Source organism: Harpia harpyja, chromosome 4 (genome assembly GCF_026419915.1).
Source record: "Harpia harpyja isolate bHarHar1 chromosome 4, bHarHar1 primary haplotype, whole genome shotgun sequence".
Classification (NCBI taxonomy): domain Eukaryota; kingdom Metazoa; phylum Chordata; class Aves; order Accipitriformes; family Accipitridae; genus Harpia; species Harpia harpyja.
This window is the reverse complement of record NC_068943.1, coordinates 84,620,094-84,635,725: the sequence shown is the minus strand read 5'-3', so window position 1 is coordinate 84,635,725 and position 15,632 is coordinate 84,620,094. Positions and strand designations below refer to the sequence as shown.

The 15,632-nt window shown below is 57.9% G+C and overlaps 1 protein-coding gene across 17 annotated transcripts in view; it reads left to right on the top strand.

Moving 5' to 3' along the window:
• SRCIN1 (SRC kinase signaling inhibitor 1) overlaps window positions 1-15,632 on the top strand; it is a 79,390-nt gene that overhangs the window by 38,511 nt on the left and 25,247 nt on the right. For 12 of the 17 annotated variants that reach the window (XM_052785345.1, XM_052785349.1, XM_052785350.1 and 9 more), the window contains one exon: window positions 8,267-8,290. The exons of 3 other annotated variants lie outside the window; for them this stretch is intronic. In XM_052785345.1, the coding sequence (XP_052641305.1) occupies window positions 8,267-8,290 (24 nt within the window). Of the gene's footprint in view, window positions 1-111; window positions 134-8,266; window positions 8,291-14,085; window positions 14,574-15,632 lie in introns of those variants that run through there. 2 more of the 17 variants (XM_052785356.1, XM_052785353.1) reach the window with 2 other exon arrangements.

Sequence of the window (15,632 nt, the reverse complement as noted above, 5' to 3'; positions counted from 1 at the left end):
GGCCCCGGCCCCGCCCGCCACCCCCCCGAGCCGAGCCGAGCCGAGCCGAGCCGAGCCGAGCCGAGCCGAGCCGAGCTGAGCCGAGCTCAGCTCGTCGGCGCTGCAGATCCCGGGCCGGGCTTACCTGCCGCAGGTACCGGGACGAGGGGAGTCCGGTGGGGCGGAGCAGAGGCGGGGGGGGGGGGGGCTCATCCCTCCGGGTGGGGGGATTGCGGGTCCGGTGTCGCGGTCCCCTCCTGTATCCCGGTGTCCGCCTCCCCTTACTGCAGTCCCCCGACCTCCCCTTCCCCAGATATCCTGGTGTTCCCCCCCGCCACCCCAGCATCCCGATCCCCCCCCGCCCCACCCCGAGATCCCGGTCCCCTTTTCCCAGCCTCATCGTCAACCGATGCCCCCGATCGTGCCCTTCCCCCGGCCGCGGGGCTCCAGCCACCCCCCTTTCCCTCCAACCCCCCTTTCCCTCCAGCCCCCCTACATTCCCCTTTCCTGGGGGTCCCCCCACTCCCAGGCTCCCAGCAGGGAGGGGGTAGCTGTTCATGGGTGCCATTGTCCCTGCGTTGCCCTTTGGTGCAGCAGCTGGGGGGGTCCCCAGGTGCACCCCCCCCTCTCGGTTGCACATGGGGCCATGCCAAGCCCCACTGTGCAGCCCCCATCTTCAGAGGGCAGCCCCTTGTCACCCGTGTCCCCGTCCCTCTGCAGGGGACACCGCTCCCCTCTCCCCTTCCTGGGCTGTGGAGCGGGCAGCCGGCAGAGGGGCAGATGGTGGCCCGGGCACGCAGCATCCCTGCACCGTGTGGGGGCTTGTCTCGACTCCAGCTCGTTTGGCCGAGCATCCTTCCACGCGGGGAACCTGCCGGCACCACGAGGACCCCCCCCTCAGGCGCGTACCCAACCCGGCTGGGGAGCAGGACCTCCGTGACGGGAGGAGAGGCTTGACAGCATCTCGCTCCAGCCCCCCCGAGAGGCGGTGGAGCTGGGCACACGGAGAGGTGCCCGTTGCCTTGGCGTGAGGTTGACATCATCTTGTCCTCGTGGGGTGCCTGGCCGGGCTGGGGGTGCCCCCGCACAGGCAAGGCATGGGGGGACCTGGATGCTCTGCTTTTGCAAAACCGGTGGTGATGGTGGCTTGCGAACGCTGCCTGAAGTGAACCGGTTGGCAGGAGCTTGCTGGGGCAGTGGGAGCGAGAAGCGGGGCCCTTCGTTGCTCTTCCCGGGGTCTGATCTTGGTCTCCAGAGGTGGGGTGCGTTGTGAACCGTTGCAAACTGCTGTAATGGTGGAGGAGAGCGTGCGTGGCTGTCGGGAGTAACATGAACGAGCGTGTGTGTGTGTCCATATGACTGCAGCCGGAGCTGCCTCTATTGATTCTCTTATTTTTCCCCTACTGGGAGCAATTCCTGGCTGATTAAGAGAGACCTGGCCCACTTTTTGGCTGGGAATCAGGTCCCTGGGAGCTGGGAGTCACGCAAAGGTCTGTGGGTCACCCCACTTCTCCTTTGGCTTTATGCACAGAGCAGGGGGGAAGCGGGTCTTGAAGTCCCTGAGAAGTGGGTAATAAATACGGCCGCGTTAGTGACAGCGATGCCAGCCCTGGGGAGGGCATTAATGAGATACCCAGTGGACGCCCATCAGGAATTGGATCCGACTCCATCCTGGCGGCAGGTGGGATGTACCTGGCGCGTTCCCCTCGGCATGCTTGGGCTCCCAGCGCTCCCCTGTTCCTCACCGCGGTTCAGGGGAGCGCGGTGCCGGTGCTGCCGTCGGGGTCGCCGGCCTGGAAGGGGCGTGCGTATTCCTGCCTCTCCGGCACACACATGGATGCGACGACGTGAACGCGTGCATCCATCCCTGTCCCGTCGCCCAAAGTTTCCTGCTGTTCCTAACCCAAATTTGGCTCCTTCTGCCGGCGGCCTCGGGGGTCTTTGCGAGATGTCCTCGGGCTCCTGCCTCCCCCGGTGTCACGGCGCTGGGCTGGCGCTGAGCGGCGTTGGGAGAGAGAACGCCAAAAAGCTGCAGCAGCCAGAAAGGCAGCTTTTCTATTCCTGCTGCTAATGCAGACCTGGCTCCGGCGGTGCTGGCAGCGTTAGGCAGGGAGTGGAGAAGAACAGGTCCAGGTCGGTCTCCATCAGCGGCTGCGTGTCGGTGCCCTCTGCCTCTGCCCCCCCCCTCCCCAGCTTTGCTGCTGGCTGGGCACCAGCTGCACCCCACGGTGCTGGTACCCCCGCCCAAAGGGACCCTGCGGTGGGAGGCAGGGGTCGTGGCGTGGGGGGACACGGCTGCTGTAGCCCCACGGGGAGACGGTTGTGGTGCTGACAGATCTGCAGGTCCTAGAGGTCCAGGGGATCCTGCGGAGGATCCGACCCTCCTCGCCCTTGGCGTGGGGTTTCTCAGGGATTTGCCTGCAGGGATGAGCTTCTCTGGGTTTGGAGGTATCTGATGGAGGGTGGTGGTCACCCCAAAGCTCTCGGGGGGCCGGACCCTGGTGCTGTCCCTGGCTGTGAGCAGTGGGGAGCGGATGGGTGCTCGCTGCCTGCTCGCTGCCGGGTTTACCTTGCACGTCCCTATTGTGTTGGTCCACCTACGCCGTGCCGTTGCCATAGCTACTCTGCAATCTGATCTGCCCAACTTCTGCCTGCTTTCCCTGCCTTCCCCCCCAAAAAACCTTTGGCCCTGCTCCCTTGGCCGCCCTCCCCACGCCCCGGGAGGAGGATGAAGGATGGAGGAGACCTTGGCCCCTGGGCTGGGGTGCGTGACTGCTGCCTGCTTCTGCTGGTGCAGGGACCCCCCTCCCATCATTAGCAGGCTGGGGATGTGCTGAGCACCAAGCCTGGACCCCCCGGGAACCTGCAAGCACAAGAGGGGTCCCTGACCTTGGATGTGGAGGCTACGGACGGGAGATTTTAAAGCCCGTGGAGGCCACAGAAGGGAGATTTTAAAGCCCAAGCAGGCAGTTGCATGGCTGATCCTCAGCAGAGCGTTTGTCCATCGCATTGCTATAAAGAGACGCTGATTTGCTTTGTATCGGCATCAGGAAAGGAGGGGGCTCGAGTAAGGGTCAGGAGCGCAAATCCACCGATGTCCAAAGGCGTTTGTGCTCTGATATCACCCGGGCCGCCTCAGAGACACTGCGTTGTAGGTCAAGGCTGTAATTGCTGCTGGAGAGCTGACGAACCTCTCTCGGGGAGAAGGCTGGTGCGTGGACGGACAGAGGGATGGTGCGGTCCTGCAGGCAAACTTTGAGCAGTGCAGCCAGGCCAGGGGTCCGTCGGTGATGCCTGCCGTCGGGTCGCTGTGACAGCCTGCTATGGCATCTCTGATGACATCTCTTGACGGCCGTCAGAGCCTCTTTGGGCTGGGGACTGGAGAGAGGTGTAGTAAAACCCAAGTCTCTGCCTAAAGATGCCTGCGCCTGAAAGAGGAGCGGCAAAGCAAGCGTCTTGGTGCCCTTTTCATGGTGGGGTCTGGGTTGGATCACTCACCGAGGCCCATTAGGTGCCCAGGTCTGGTGGGAATGAGCGCCGGCTCTCCTGCATCCCGTCTCGTCTCGCGCTGGTCTCTCTCCTGTGTGCTGGGATGCTCGGGTTTGAGAGGTCCTTTTGCAATAATTGCGAGACCTCAGATGACAATATCTGCAACGCACAGTGTCGGTGTTGCTCTTCACTCTGTCTGGTTACTTACTGTTCGCATTCGACTCTATCTTGTCATTTTGCTATATCCACTTTAATTCAGTTTCTCTTGTGCTGAAAAGCATTAAAAAACTTTAATAAGGAGAAACAGATTAAATTCACTTTACTGTTATTTTTCAAGGAGATTTTTGTTTGTCAAGACACTGTGCTTGAGGGCAACTCTATCAGAAACTGGAACTCCTGAAAATGAGTTAATTAAAAAGCCGGTGAAACTGCCTCTGTCTCTCCCTTTGGTGGAGTGTGCTGGGGACGCTGCTGCTGTCCATTTTAGAGGGACGCATTCAGTACTGCCTTGTTAATCACTAACAGATTTGTGTTATAATTGCTAACCAGGGGAAGTCTGCCTTGGTCAAGGCAGTGACTCACTTGGATTTCATTTACCTCCTGGCTTCTCCTGGGACAATCACAAAGACTATTTTTTTCTTTTTTAACTTAACTCCAAAATGTTCTTCACTACATTCCCCCAGCTCTGGTTTTCCTTTCTTCTGCAGCGTGCATGTGTATTTATGCGGGTGCATCTCTCCGAGCGTTCGTGTGTGCATGGGTTCCCACATGGCTGTGGATTCACAGGAGCATCTCAACCCTCATTTTGCACTTGCATGCGTGCTCCAGCTCCTAAGCGCACGCCTGTGCACACGTCTGTGCTTTGGGGGGGCCCCGTTCCTAGTTAGTCCATCATTTTGCAGCATCATGGTCATGACTTTCATTGTAATTATAATCTCAGCCTTTGTAATTCTTCATACCTTCTGCACAGCTCTGCTGCAAGCGAGCTGCCTGTTTTATCGGTTGTAACAAGGCTGTCGCTTCAAATCCTCTCTCAGACCATTATCTCCCTTTGATGCTTTTGAAGAGCCAGCGATATGTTAATTCTACCTTGGCCCTCTCCTCTTCTCTTCTCTTTGTACAAATCCACCCTTGCCAGCCTGGCCGGCTGCCGTGGTGCTCGCAGGGGAGCTGGGCACAGCGCTCGGGCTGTCCCTGCTCCGTCCCCCGGTTTTGGGGGACCTGGTGGGAGGTGGCTGCATTTAAGGCTGTGGCCGCTTGTGCCACCCTGGTCCCCTGTGGCTGCCATCTCCTTGGGCACAGCCTGTGCCCGGAGTGGGGTACCTGTTCTGGGGGAACACATCCTCTTTGCTTTGGGAGATTTGGGGTGGGGGGGAGGATGAGCAAACGGCAGGACGGGTTGGGCAAAGCGCCGGTGCGGCATCAGTGCCTGCGAGGACAGATGGAGCCCCCGAAAGATCTGCGTGGTGGTGTCCATCGCCCACTTGGCCGTGGCAGGCAGCACCAGATTGTCAGCCCTGGACAGTCCTGCCTCTCGGCAGGGTACAGGCAGGGCAGGCAGCGCATCCCCTATTCCCCCATCCAGCCCGTAGCCTGGGGCAGAGTTCTGCTTGGGGGGGGGGGCCTGCACCACTTGCCAGCGAAGAGGCTTTTCTGGGGCTGGATCCAGGGACCCGGGAGAGGATGGGTGCTATGCCATCCCGGTGCGTGCTCCGGGTCACGCTAACCAGCCCAAATCACTTCCAGAATATTCTTGATTCCCTCCCATGGCACTTGGGGTTCAGACAAGCTCATTGCTAGTTTGATGTGGAGTGGCTGTGTGCGGTGGGGATGTAATTTATGGACTTTGTGATAAGCCTGTCCAGTCATCCTAAAATAATAAATAAAATACATACCAAGGGCTGGCACGAGATAGGATCAGTAATATCAGGGTCTGAGGAAAATTGCTGAGAGTCTTCAACAGCAAAATAAAGAGCACGGAGGGGAAAAAAAAAAAGTCACAGAAGGAAAAGGTCAGGAGCGTCACCTTCCACCACACACTGTGTCAGAGCCCTTTGGGGACTGGGACAGACTGGTTTGGCCACAACTTTTCCCAGCCTTTTCCCAGCAGTGCTTGGAGTATTTGGCCAAAATATCCGATCCCATTGGGGAGGCCCTTTGCAGCCATTCAAAACACAAAGGAGTTGAGGGGGGTGAGCATCCCCTCGGTGGGAAGGCAGCATATCCATGCCTCCAGGGACCAGGCATCTCTGGCCTGCCCTCCCCGGGTGGGGGGGTCTCTCGTCCCCTTCCTAAACTGGATGTACTGGTGGTGAGGTGGGGAGAACCAGCTGCTAGAGGGGGCGAGTCTGGCAAGGGAAGGGGATGAAGGATTTACTCGTGTGCATTTGAAATGGGCTGTGATTTATGAAACGTCCCTCGCGCAGCCTTTCCCGGGAGGCGGCATCCGAATCTGGCCTTGGGGAGTTTGGATGAAGGCTGCCGAGCAGAAGTGCGGTTATAAAACTGCTGCCCTGCGCAGCTTAACTCGAGACTTTTCCCCATCGAGGCACGGCATGTCAAACCCTTCAGGAGCTGATGCGATCCCGCTCACCTCTCGGAGACAGCAAGCTGGGATCTTGTTTCCCGCAGCTCCTCTAGCCGAGCAGGAGCACGCTGCCGGCCGTGCGGCCGCAGCACCCTGAGCTTCTACCTGGGGTCAGATGCTTCGGCTTGACACACGGCAGTGCTGCAATTTGGGCTTTGCCCCCACGTACGGCCGGGCAGGTACCGGTGCTGGCAGCCTTGCCTCGCGCCCGGCATCTTGCACCGGGAGCTCAGGCTGCAAAGAGCTGCTGGTGCAGTTGGCGTGTTAATTGCTAGATAGGATGGATGGCTTCGTTTAGTACCGAAAGGCATTCTGAGGCGGTTTCTCACTTTCAGGCTCCTGGTGTTTTGGAAAAGCTTTACGTGCCCAGGATAGGCTTGGATCCTGCTGGTTGTTATCTAATAGTGCCTGGTAATCACGGCTCTGGACTTCTATTTCTGGTTCTGCCTCTGAGTCACGGTGTGCCCTTGGAAAAGACCTTTGTGCCTTCAGGCTTGTCTGCATGAAAACACTGCACTCGTTTGACTTAAATCACTTTTAAAACAGTTTTCGTTTGGTTGAGGCAAAACTTGGTTTGGGTCTACTGATGTCTTATGGAATATTAATGTGAACTGCATCTTGAATTGGAATAAGAGTATCCTGCTGACACTTGAGATGAGTCTAACAACTGAATTTGTGTATATACACAGACTAGACCTCTATTTACCTTGTCAGCAGAAGGGTTAATACCCCAGCAGCAAATCTGCTAGTGGATTGTTAAAGTCCTTGGATAAATACTCCACGATGGTCTAATGTTATTGCAACTTCTTCCTCTGCTCCCAAAGCACTGTGATAGGAGACTCCTTGGCAGCCACCGGGCATTGCAGGGACTGATGGGGACTGGGAGCTTGGTGTGGGAGCTTGCTTCCTATTTGAAATAATAATAATAATAATAATGAAAAAAAATCATCCTCTAAGTAACAAACTAGGTTTGCAGCCACAGTGATTTTGGTGGGGAAATAAATGCTGTAAAAAAGCAAGGTGATAGGCAGGTGTGAGAAGGGAGAAAAGAGCAGTCAAGAACTTTGATCCCAATAAAAAGGCTGTTGGGACAAAAGCTGCTCTGTACTCATTTCTCCCATCCCACCCATTATCTGCACATGTCGGTGATATCAAAATGCTTCCCCTTCCAAATGCCTCCCGTTCCAGCAAGGTGGATCACACTTCTTGTCACTAGATCTAACTTCCCTCCCGCTGCATCCTCAAACACCGTCGTGGGGTGCTGCTGCCCGGGCTGGGTGGGCGTTAGGGGACCAGCCCCGGGGTGGGATGAAGCTGCTCGCCATGCTGCTGTGCCAAGCGCATGCCCTGCTCTGAAGCCCTTCGCTTCGCCCGCGGCAGCGGGGAGCTCGCCCGTCCCCGTCCGGCAGCACGGCGTGTTGGGGATGCTCGGCCCCGGCGTGCTCTCGGTCCTCGCGTTGTCCTCTGAGGACTTGCTGGGCTCCTGCAGCCCCGTCCTGGCTGTGCGAGCCCGGTGCTGCCCTGGGAGGGGGTCTCAAGTCTCTAAGCCATGAGCCGCTCCGCTGCCCGAGGGTGGGTATTGCAGTGAGCCGCAGCTCCGAGCATCCTCGGGACTTTCGGTGCGATCTCCCACTGGTGATTATCGGTGGGTGGTTTGGGAGAAGAAAGCTCCCGAGCTCTGCAGCTTGCTGGGCTGTAAGCAATGCCAGCTCCTGTCATTCACTGTAGCACATTGGCTTGACACCGGTGGACACGCTGCGGAGAAGCAACAGAGGGAGGTAGCAGGAGCAAAGAGGGGGGATTGGAAGATACCTTTAAAAATGAAAATTATTCTGGCTTCCAGCACCGACTCCCAGGGCAGCAGTCTGACCAGCACGTGCCAGGACAGTGTGGGCATCCCAGTAACTCCAGTAGTGATGCTGGGCTGCCGTCCTGCTCCCCGCTTTGCTCTGCTTCAGTTACCTTGCGCCCTGGTCTGCATTCAATACCCATCACCGTCCCTGCCGGCTTGCATGATACTGCTTCACTTTCGCCAGCCCTTAGCAGCATGAAACTTAAGCAACCCGTTGGGAGGGGACCTTAAGCAGAAATGAGAGCAGGTTTAATGTCGCAGTTTAAAGTCAACAATTCTCAAAAGGAAAACAAAAGTCAAACCAGAATCTTAATGGTATTTTTTGTTTTCTTTTGTTTTGTTGTTTTATTTTTTGTTAGCAACCCAACTACTGGAGCTTTAAGGTCAGTATTTCTGATTTTTCACGCTTCTGTTTGAAATGCATGCACTTTTCCACCCTTGCCTCATCTCTGTGTCTGTGTAGGGGAGGGTGGGAGCTTGGGTTTTTTCTTGAGGATTCCTGTGCCAAAGTAGTTTGTTCTCAGCTCAGCAGCAGTTTAAGCTCATGAGAAGGATCTTTTATGCTTTTGGGTCAAGCTGTGCAGCTACAAACCCGTTGTCTGAGAGGGATGAATCTGTGTCCTGCCCTCATTTAGACCATTATCACCCCACAGTCAAATCCTGCTGCTTTAGAGTTATTTCATTGCAGCGCAGACCTTAATTCAGGGAAAAGGACAGAAAAGACCCTGTTCCGGATGGGCTCCGAAGTCCACCTGCAGAACTCCATCCAGGTGCCTGGTCCCAGGCAGAGATACAAGGGTTGCTCTGATTTCCAGCCTCCTCCTTGGAGGAGGGGGAGAGCTGCCGAGCAGAGCCTGTCCCTCCAGTCGGTGACCCTGCCGAGCGCTGGGACCTGCCGTGCTTCCCATCGCACGGCGTGTCGGTCGCTTATCTGCACTTGACTGTTTGCCCAGCACCGCTTTCCCCGTTGGGCTCCTCATCTCCCTCCTCATCTCCTGGAGAGCCCCGGCTGATCCCACACTGATGGGCAGGAGATGGTCTTGGGATGCAGGGGGGTGTTGCTGGCGTCCTGCTCCCTAAAGCTGGGCTCTGCCTGCATCTTGCAGGAGGTGGGGTTGGCGGAGAAGGAGAAGGAACGGGCTTTCCAATGCAAATGCCACGCCGGACCCCAGAGACCGGCTCGTGTTTGGCATGTCGAGGGATTTTTAGACCAGACAGCAAAGTTATTTGTTCGGCTGATGGTGTCGAGCCCTGCGGGAGGGGAAGGGGCGGCTCTGTCCCACGTTGGCCATCGCATCTCTGTCTCCATCCTCTGCTCTGTCGCTTGAGCGTTACGGTACCAGCTTGTTCATCAGGAGGCTGCTGCAGGAGTGGCAGAATGGAGAAATCATTAGCGTTTGCTTTATTGCACCGGGATCTTTGTGCCTAAACCCACCTCTTCCAGGCTACACAAAGGGGACCCTGAGCGGAGTCTCCTGGCAGCGCGGAGGGTCTGTGCCTGCCCGGTGATTCCTGCCAGCACCTTGCAAACAGTTGCCCTATTGTCTGGCAGGGTGAAGTACGCATGTCATCGCAACTCCCCTTCCTCCCTCCTCCTCGCCCAGGGATGCGGTGGCAACACTTCAAGGTCAGGCGTGTTGCTGGATGACCTTGGCGTGTCGTCCCTGGTGGGTTTGCTCTTCCTGTGGAAAAAACGGGCGCTTTCCTTGGTTGGCAGCGGAGAGCGGAGGAGTCGTAAAATGCATAATATGTGCACTTGTTCCGAGTTTTCATTCTTGAAGTACTTGCAGCATAAAACGCGTGTGAACGGCGGCTCCCCGAATATTCAGCTGTCTGAGTTCTCACCGGCCAGTTTCAGCCACGTGCTCTCGGGGACATTCCTGGGACTGGGGGAGAAGGCACAAAAGCCTCAATTTTTTCTTTTTTTGTTTTGTTTTCCATTTTTTTGTGAGTAAGAAATAAAATGGGGATAAACTTTAGGGGCCCACCCGCCCCAGAGGGGTCCTCCTCGGCAGCGGCAGGGGTTTTGCAGCCACAGAGGGTGCGTTTTCCATAACTACGTATTTTTCCACCCGAGCCTGGAAGTATTTTGCATTGCAAGCAGAGCATCTTCCCCGGCTGTATCAGCTGTGGAAACGCATTACGGGTTAAATCACCCTCTGCTTCCCGGCCAAGGGAGGCCCCCAGCTGCCTGACCCTGCTACCAAGTGGGGCATGAGCCAGAGGCAGCTGGGGATGGCTTGTCACGGGGGGAGCCCTGCGGGGAGGCTGATCCTGGCAAGCAGGTGCTGGGGGCTTCCTCGAGGCCACTGCAGCCGCCTGTGTCCCCTGGGGTCTTCTGTAGCTGCAGGCGTGGCCTTCAGCTGGGAAAGCTGCCTCCTACCCCCCCCCCCCCCCCCTCCCCAAAATAAAACTTTCATCAACCTTTAGGTTCCCTGTCAGTGTCCAGCTGCCACCCTCCACTGCTGGGGGTGCAGAGCCAGCCCTTTTCCATCCCTCGGCCAAAAAGGGGGGGTGGGCTGCGGCCAGAGACACAACTGATGAGGGATGGAGGGGATCGGATGGTGGGAAGGGCTGTGCCAAATTCCTAGGGACACCCAGGGACGTGGCTGCTGCCGACGGGCGCCCAGGGCAAGACCTGCTCTCCTCCTGCCCTGGCATGCCCCATCTGCCTGGGGACAGGCAATGGGCAGGTGCTGGCAGCAATTTGGGGCTCTCCAGGCGTGGGCTTTGGGGGAAGGGGGGCCCTGCATGGCTGTGTTTGTCAGGCTTAGCGCTGGAGATGGGTAGATGCTCTTGTAATGTCGGTGGCGGTGCTGTCATTGCAGAGAGGGGTCCAGGAGACCGCGTTGTCCCCAGCCGTTTCATCCTCCGCATCCCCTCGTGTCTGCGGGTCCTGCCGCTGCCTCTGCCCTCCTCCCTGCTCCGTCCTCCTGCCCCGTGCCCCAGCGCATCCCTGGGATTTCTGCACTCGCTTCTAGATTGAGCCAGCCCCGCTCAGCTCACGAATGTCCCTTCCCACCAGCTGGCTCGGGCTGTGTGCTCGCACGGAGCCATCGATCCAGCCGCTCCGTGGCCATTGTCACGCTGCTGCCGGTCCCCGAGTCCCCAGGCAGATGACCGAGTCCCTCGGCCGGGCCAGCCTGGTACCCCACTCGCCTTCCCATCACCTAAACCACATCCCAGCTCACGGCCACCATCCCTGACGTTTTGGGGTGATTCAAAACCACGTTCTGGGTATCAACCTCTCCTGGGCAGGAGCATCTCAGCCCCATGGTTTGCAGGGCTTGGGGGCTCCGGGGACATATCCCTGGATCTGGCCGGGGAGCAAATCCCTCTCCAGGGATGCAGCGGGGAGGGGGCTTCGCTGCGGAGAGCGGGGAGGCAGTACCGAGGGCTGGGGGCTCCCGCTGTGCTAATGCAAGGGGTGGGCTGGCTCCTTGCTGTCACTTGTGAGCTGGAGGAGGAATGGGGAAAACCGGAGGCAGAGCCTCGGAAGAGCTCCTTTGGTGCCAGGACTTTAAAAGAACATCAAAGGGACTAAAGCAAAAGCTAGCGGGGAAAAAAACGACTAGGATGTGGAAGGGAGAATGCGCGGCGGGCAGGACGCAGTTGTCTTTAAAACAAGTGTCTGGGGCCGTGTCACCCACGTCGGGCTGTAACTGCACAGCTCCTGCTCCAGCAGCGGTCGATGGCTTGATCGGGGCTTCGGGTTGTGGCGGCACGGCCAGGACACGGGGCTTTCTGGGAGCCCCTCGTCTTCGTTAGCAGGAGCCATTTCCATCTCACCGGCAGGCCGGGGACTCGAGGCGCTTGCCCAGCTGGTATTATAGGCAGGCAGCAGTATTTACTTGCAGGAGACGAGCAAATACCAGGCAGGCTTAGCTCCTGTAATCCTGCTGCTCCTGCACCAGCCCTCCTCCCCGTGCCCTCCCCGTGGCCTTGGCGTCCGCCGCGTTCCTCGGGGACCGGCATTTACTGCGTAATATTTTATTGCTCGCGGGAAGAAGGCATTGGGGTGTACCCGGGAGGAGAGAGCAGCTGCTGAGTGCCTGCTCCCACCTCCTCCTTGCTCTCTGCTTTCGGGGCACTTGCTGGTTTTCTGACCGGTCCATGCTTTCTGGTGCTCTGTTATCTGTTGATCCTGGGTGTTGTCACTATTTATTATCGCAGCAGGGATGGAGAGTAGCGTCCTTAGTGTAGGAATGGGGAAACTGAGGTGCGGTGGGACTAGGTGACTTGTTTGAGAGTACCCAGGGGAGGTGCAGCAGCACGACCTGCAGCAGTGTCTGGGCTGGTGTCCCAGATTTGGGGCTGTTTACCTACAGCTGTTGCTGCTGAAGTAGGTTTTCTTTTTTTGCACTTCAAACCAACCCCTCCGAGCCTTTTTCCCAAGAGGCACCCGCACATGTTTAACCAGACCCCAGCCTCCCTGTATACAGCTGCTAAAGCAAATCATGCCTTAGATGCCAAAGAGCTGAGCCTTGTCACCTGTCACTGTGAAGTCCCCGTCACTAATGCTGCTAACCCGAGTGTCCCCGCCGGTTTGCAGCCTGTACCGGCTCCCCTCCTGTGGTGGCTGCAGCCCAGCAAGGGCTTGTCCCTTCTCCCCCCCCATCCCCTTTCTGCTGCTTTCTCACACTTGGCTTTGCTTCCCATCCGCCAGCATCCCTGAAGGATGCAGTAATTTGCTTATTTTTGGAAGATGCTGTCACACAAGGCAGCATCGCCAGAGAGCGGGGATTGAACGCGGCTGCCGCTCAACCCCAGCGAGGAAGGGGATGGCTGGGGTGAACGTCCATGCGGGCTCGAGGTAGCAGAGGTGGAGGCAGGACCGGCACCCTCACCCCCAAAAATACCTCCTGCCACATACCCCTCCATAATCCATCTCCTGGGACCACCTCAGCCTCAGGGGAGGTGCTGGATCAGGCCTGTTTCTGGACACCCCCCCCCACATTTGTCCAGGGTCTCACGGCAGGGATGCTCCTCTCCCCACGGATGCCAGACTGGACATGCCTGGTTGAGTCACGGGGAAAACAACTCCAGGAACAAAAGGCTGGCTACCTTTGCTGGGAGGTTAATGATTATCCTCCCTGTGAGAGCCAAGGTTGCACCCGGCGCCAGGAGATGAGGATGAGTGGGCACGACGTGTCCCCCCACCCATGGGTGGTCCCAGCTCCAGCCCTGCCCTGGGTGCCAGGACCTTCTGCTTCTCCACTGCCAGCAGGGAGACTGCTCCACCCCTGCACTTTTGGGAAGAAAGCGAGTGTTTTGGGGACTGAACGCAGAGTCCTCAGCACGGCTGGACTCGTGGTGCGGTGCGGCGGGGACAGCCCTTGGAGGTGCCTTCTCCTGTGCAGGCATCCCGATCCCCTCCGCCGGGCAGGTGCTGCCGACAACCCCGCTGATGCCGACCCTGCCGCTGCCGACCCTGCTGTCCGTGCCCGGAGAGGGATGCAGAGGGACCACCACCGTGGCGGGCAACCAGCAGCCGTCAATATTCATGAGGCTGCAGAGGATCCAGGCTTTTAAATATTCATCAGGCAGGCGAAGGCGGGAGGCTGTTGGTGCCAGCAGGAAGGGGAAAAAATGCAGAGAGGGGGCAAGCAGCCACCCGCGTCCCCCGCAGAGGTGGCTGGGCCATGTCTGAGGGCAAAAGAGTGTTTTCTGCTTGGAAACACGACATCCGAGTGTTGGGCTCCTGCTCATCACCTTCAGAGGGCCGGGCAGCTCGTGTGCTTTGCAGGGCAGGAGCGACGGATGCTGGTGTCACGGAGATGCTCGCTGTAGGGGTACCCCGTTTCACCCACGTGTGGGACCCATCGCAGGGTAGCGAGCTCCTGCGCGGCTCCTGCTCACATCTGGCTGCCAGCAGCAGGCTGTGCACATCTGGTGGGGAAGGCCCCTTTCTTTAGTCAAGGGGTCCGGTTTAAAAAACTAATCCGATTTTAACGCTAATCCTGTTAACATTGAGATCAGGATTAATTCTGGGTTAATCGGGATAATCCTGACAAAATGTTGAGCATTAGACACTGGATGAATTATTGCTGCCGTGAGCGGTACGCTTTTAATTTGGCGTCGAGACCGAGGCAGGGTGAGAGGGGTGGGGGCTGGTGGAGGGGGATGGAGAAGCCACAACCCCCTTGGATGGGGGAGACTTGTAGTACATGATGCTCAGAGCACCCGAAGCCTCTCATTTCTTCCACCTTTGCTGCTGCAGCCCCAGTTATCTCCAGATTGTCCTCCTTTTCTTCCCAGCTGGGCATCTCCTGGCTTCTCCGTCTCGGGAGGCAGGAGCTGGGCTGCTGGAAGTCCTTCCCTGCATGGAGGCTTTGCTGAAGTTCAGTGCTCCTGGCTGGTGGAGCTGGTGTGAAACATTGCACAAGGATGCGGAGGGGTTCAGTTGCACCCGCTCAGCCCCTGCTCGCTGAGATCAAGCACCTGAGCTGGGATGTGCGGGAGGAGAGTGGCACCGCAGCCCTGTGCATGCAGTACTGGGACAGCTGGGCTACCCTCTCCGAAGCTGGTTTGAAACTCCAGAGCTGATACCCGGGCTGGGAAGGCCGGTGAGGTGATGCCCAGGTGCCGAGGATGCTGTATCCTGGTCAGGGATGCTGTGTTCTGGTCAGGGATGCTCCCTGGGAGGGATTTGCAGCCAGACTCGAGGTAAGGAGGCATCTGCTGGGGAAGTGTCCCCTTACCTGGGCTCTGCTCCTCTTACAAAACAGCCGGCAGCTCTTCGCTGACTCACTCTCTGGGAGCATCAATAATTAAGGTTGAGTGGAGTTCATTAGAAATGAATGAATGAATGGAGCGGTTTGTGATGCGCTGGCATCGGTTTGTTTGCAGAGGGGTCAGAGCTGCTTCGGGTGGTGACCAGGCTCCTGACGTTGAGAGCTGGGCAGGCTGGGGAGTCTCGAAGGAGTTCTCCAGACACCAACTGGAATTCATTTTTGCAAAGCTCCACTGTCCCACGCCCTGGGGCACTAACAGCACAGCCCTCTCCTCCACAGGAGCCCCTCCAGCCATTACTGGGGCCCAGGAGGGGACCGAGGTGGTGGGCTCTTATCCCGACATCTCGGAGGGAGGGAAGGGCAGGCACCACCTTGCTGAGCCCTGGGCTCAATGACCCCAAGCAAAGAGGTGGGACCAGGTTGGCCTGGCTGAAACCCTCCAGCGATGTTGTGATGGGATCAGGCTGGCAGAGAAATGGGGGGGAACATTGCAGGACAGGTATCTGGAAATCCCTCCCTCCTTCCCCTGCCTCTGTTTCTTTAACAGCTCTCAGAGCTGCTTCAAAAAAAAAAAAGTTTCAGATTTCAATTAAAATTTTCCTTGGAAATGTTGACAGAAGCAGAGCTGCAGGAGGGACAGATGTTGTTTTTCTCCCAGCTTTGCTAACAGCTTTATTCACTGCTGACCCTCGCTGGCAGCGCAGACTCGAGCGGCTGAGGCTCCAGCCCCACTTCCCTGCACGCTCGAAGGGACCGCTCACCCAGGTGGGGTCCCAGTGGGGCTGGGGTCCCCAGCCCCCTTTGGTGCATCCTCCAGTTTTCCAGCACCCAGGCATTGGGAGCATCCCCAGCTCCGCAGGGAGAGGCTTTCCCCATCGAGCTCCCTCAGCACAGATACATTTTTCTAAAGGATGGGATGGAGGACGCTCGGCTGTCCCGGAGCAGCCCGGTGAAGCAGCTCTGAGCCTGTGTGTTTGGGGATGGGAGTTAC